This window comes from Amphimedon queenslandica, unplaced genomic scaffold, assembly GCF_000090795.2.
Source record: "Amphimedon queenslandica unplaced genomic scaffold, v1.1 AMPQUscaffold_6245_Cont21794, whole genome shotgun sequence".
Lineage (NCBI taxonomy): Eukaryota > Metazoa > Porifera > Demospongiae > Haplosclerida > Niphatidae > Amphimedon > Amphimedon queenslandica.
In genome coordinates this window covers 1-1,831 of record NW_003553461.1, presented here as the reverse complement: position 1 = coordinate 1,831, position 1,831 = coordinate 1, and the positions used below count along the sequence as shown (strand labels likewise).

At 41.6% G+C, this 1,831-nt stretch overlaps 1 protein-coding gene across 1 annotated transcript; it reads right to left on the bottom strand.

Moving 5' to 3' along the window:
• Positions 1-48: 48 nt before the first annotated feature.
• LOC109592116 (uncharacterized) lies at positions 49-1,821 on the bottom strand (the record flags this gene model as incomplete). The annotated part of the gene is made up of 3 exons (XM_020007661.1): positions 1,602-1,821; positions 918-1,545; positions 49-797 (listed from the first exon to the last, which is right to left on the bottom strand). Coding segments are annotated over exons 2-3 (1,204 nt in total), but the record flags the coding sequence as incomplete, so codon positions are not given.
• Between the last annotated feature and the right edge of the window lie 10 nt (positions 1,822-1,831).

The following is a 1,831-nucleotide window of genomic DNA, read 5'->3' as shown; positions in this document are numbered from 1 at the left end:
ATAGCAGCTGCTCAAAACCCGCCAAAACCTATTACTAACATAGCTTACCTTTAAGCATGTCTTCAGTCTGTTTAATGAGCCATTGAACCACCTTATTGCTGTCAGCTTTCCCAGTCTTGTCTTTTGAGGACTTGTGTATGTGGTAACTATGATACACAATGAATCCAAGGTCAATAGGAACGGTCACTGCTAACGAAGCCCCAGCCAGGACCACACCCAGTGTACGAGCTCCAGTACGTAAAGCAATAGCTCCTGCCTCAGCAGCTGACTCTATTCCAATAGCGATACCCATACCAACCCGCCCCAGACTAGCAAGACTTTGGGCTCCACCAGCTGCTACATTTCCCACCAATTCGCCTCCATCAAGAGCTGATTCAGCACATTTCTTCATGGCTTCATTATATTTAGCGGCAACGTCATTGATACTGATACTCAGCTGCTGATCAAGGCTGATGTGCTCTTGGGCTGACTTGAGTCTCTTATTTGATAGAATTTTTGAAGCAATAAAAGCTCCAATCCCTCCTAGTGAGGCAGTAGCTCCAACCACACCCCCAGCTACCGATAGACCTATCGACGCACCAAAAGTGAATGGGAGGAGAGCGAGACCAGCGACCACCATACCACCCCCGAGGACTATACTAGCGGAAGAGGCTGCTATCCTAGCTATCCTCTCATGGCGGACAATGGAGAGTACTGCTTCTTTGTTATCTGAGAGGACGCTGATGGTCTTACAGCGTATGGGGTACCACATTGAGCGGTATAACTCCAGCTGCTTCTTGTAGTACTCTTTCTCCGCTCTAGAAATTAAATAAGAAATTAAAAGATACATTATTAATTTTAAAAAGCAAATTATATGTAGCTACATGTACGGTGTAGATATATTTTAAATAAGAGAAGAGAGTGTCCATGCAGCTAACCTTGAGTGGAAAGGTACATAGCGTGCGGGTAGGACAAACTTGTCAGTAAAATTATCGATGTACACACAGAAAACCTTGTCATGTTTCCTGTTGCATTCTTCGTGGATCTCAGAGCAGCATTGCTGTATGCTGGCCTCGTGAGTTAGTTTACTGCTAACTGTCTTGAGGACTACACTACTGCTACTCTGATCAACTGACGTTATGAGTATGATAGAGTTTTTAGGAGGAACTGATGAAAACTGAAGTTTCTCGCTTGGCTCTTTGACGTGAGCTAAATGAAAGTAGAATATCTTTGGTACTAAAGCAAGGTGAGACTGATCGTCATGGAAGTACTCAAAAATATTGTCGGTGTATATTATTTCATTGTTGCAATCGTAAAGGTGCCTAGTCTTCCCTTTAGAAAGGAGAACGAGAGCAAATGTAGCCAGTTGAAAGGCATTAATGTGAAGAAGCATCTCAAGTAAAGTACTGATGGATTGGGAACTGAGTGCGTTGAAGTAGAGGGTACAGAACCCAAGGTTTTCAAGGGTTTTTATGAACTCTTTAGCATCATCGTTAATCGTTTTAGTCCCATCTTCTTCAACTTTTACTTCACCATGATTATCAACAATGAAGGCCAAATGAACCTCTATAAAATAAAATAAATAAATAAATACATAAAATAAATAAATAAATAATACTTACTGTCGTTCAAGTTCAGCCTGCTAAAGTTGTGTTTTTTGATTTGCGAGTGAACAGATTTCGCCAAATTATGAAGCCAATTGTCCCTATCAGGTAACTTCAGTGGGTTGGGATTATAAAAATTTGGCTTATAATGGCCAGCTGGTACAAAATGAGCATATTCATCCGTTTCACAATTCCGCTTTAAGAAAGCGTTGATGTCAGCAGATCTCAGCCTCACTCTGTGAATAAAC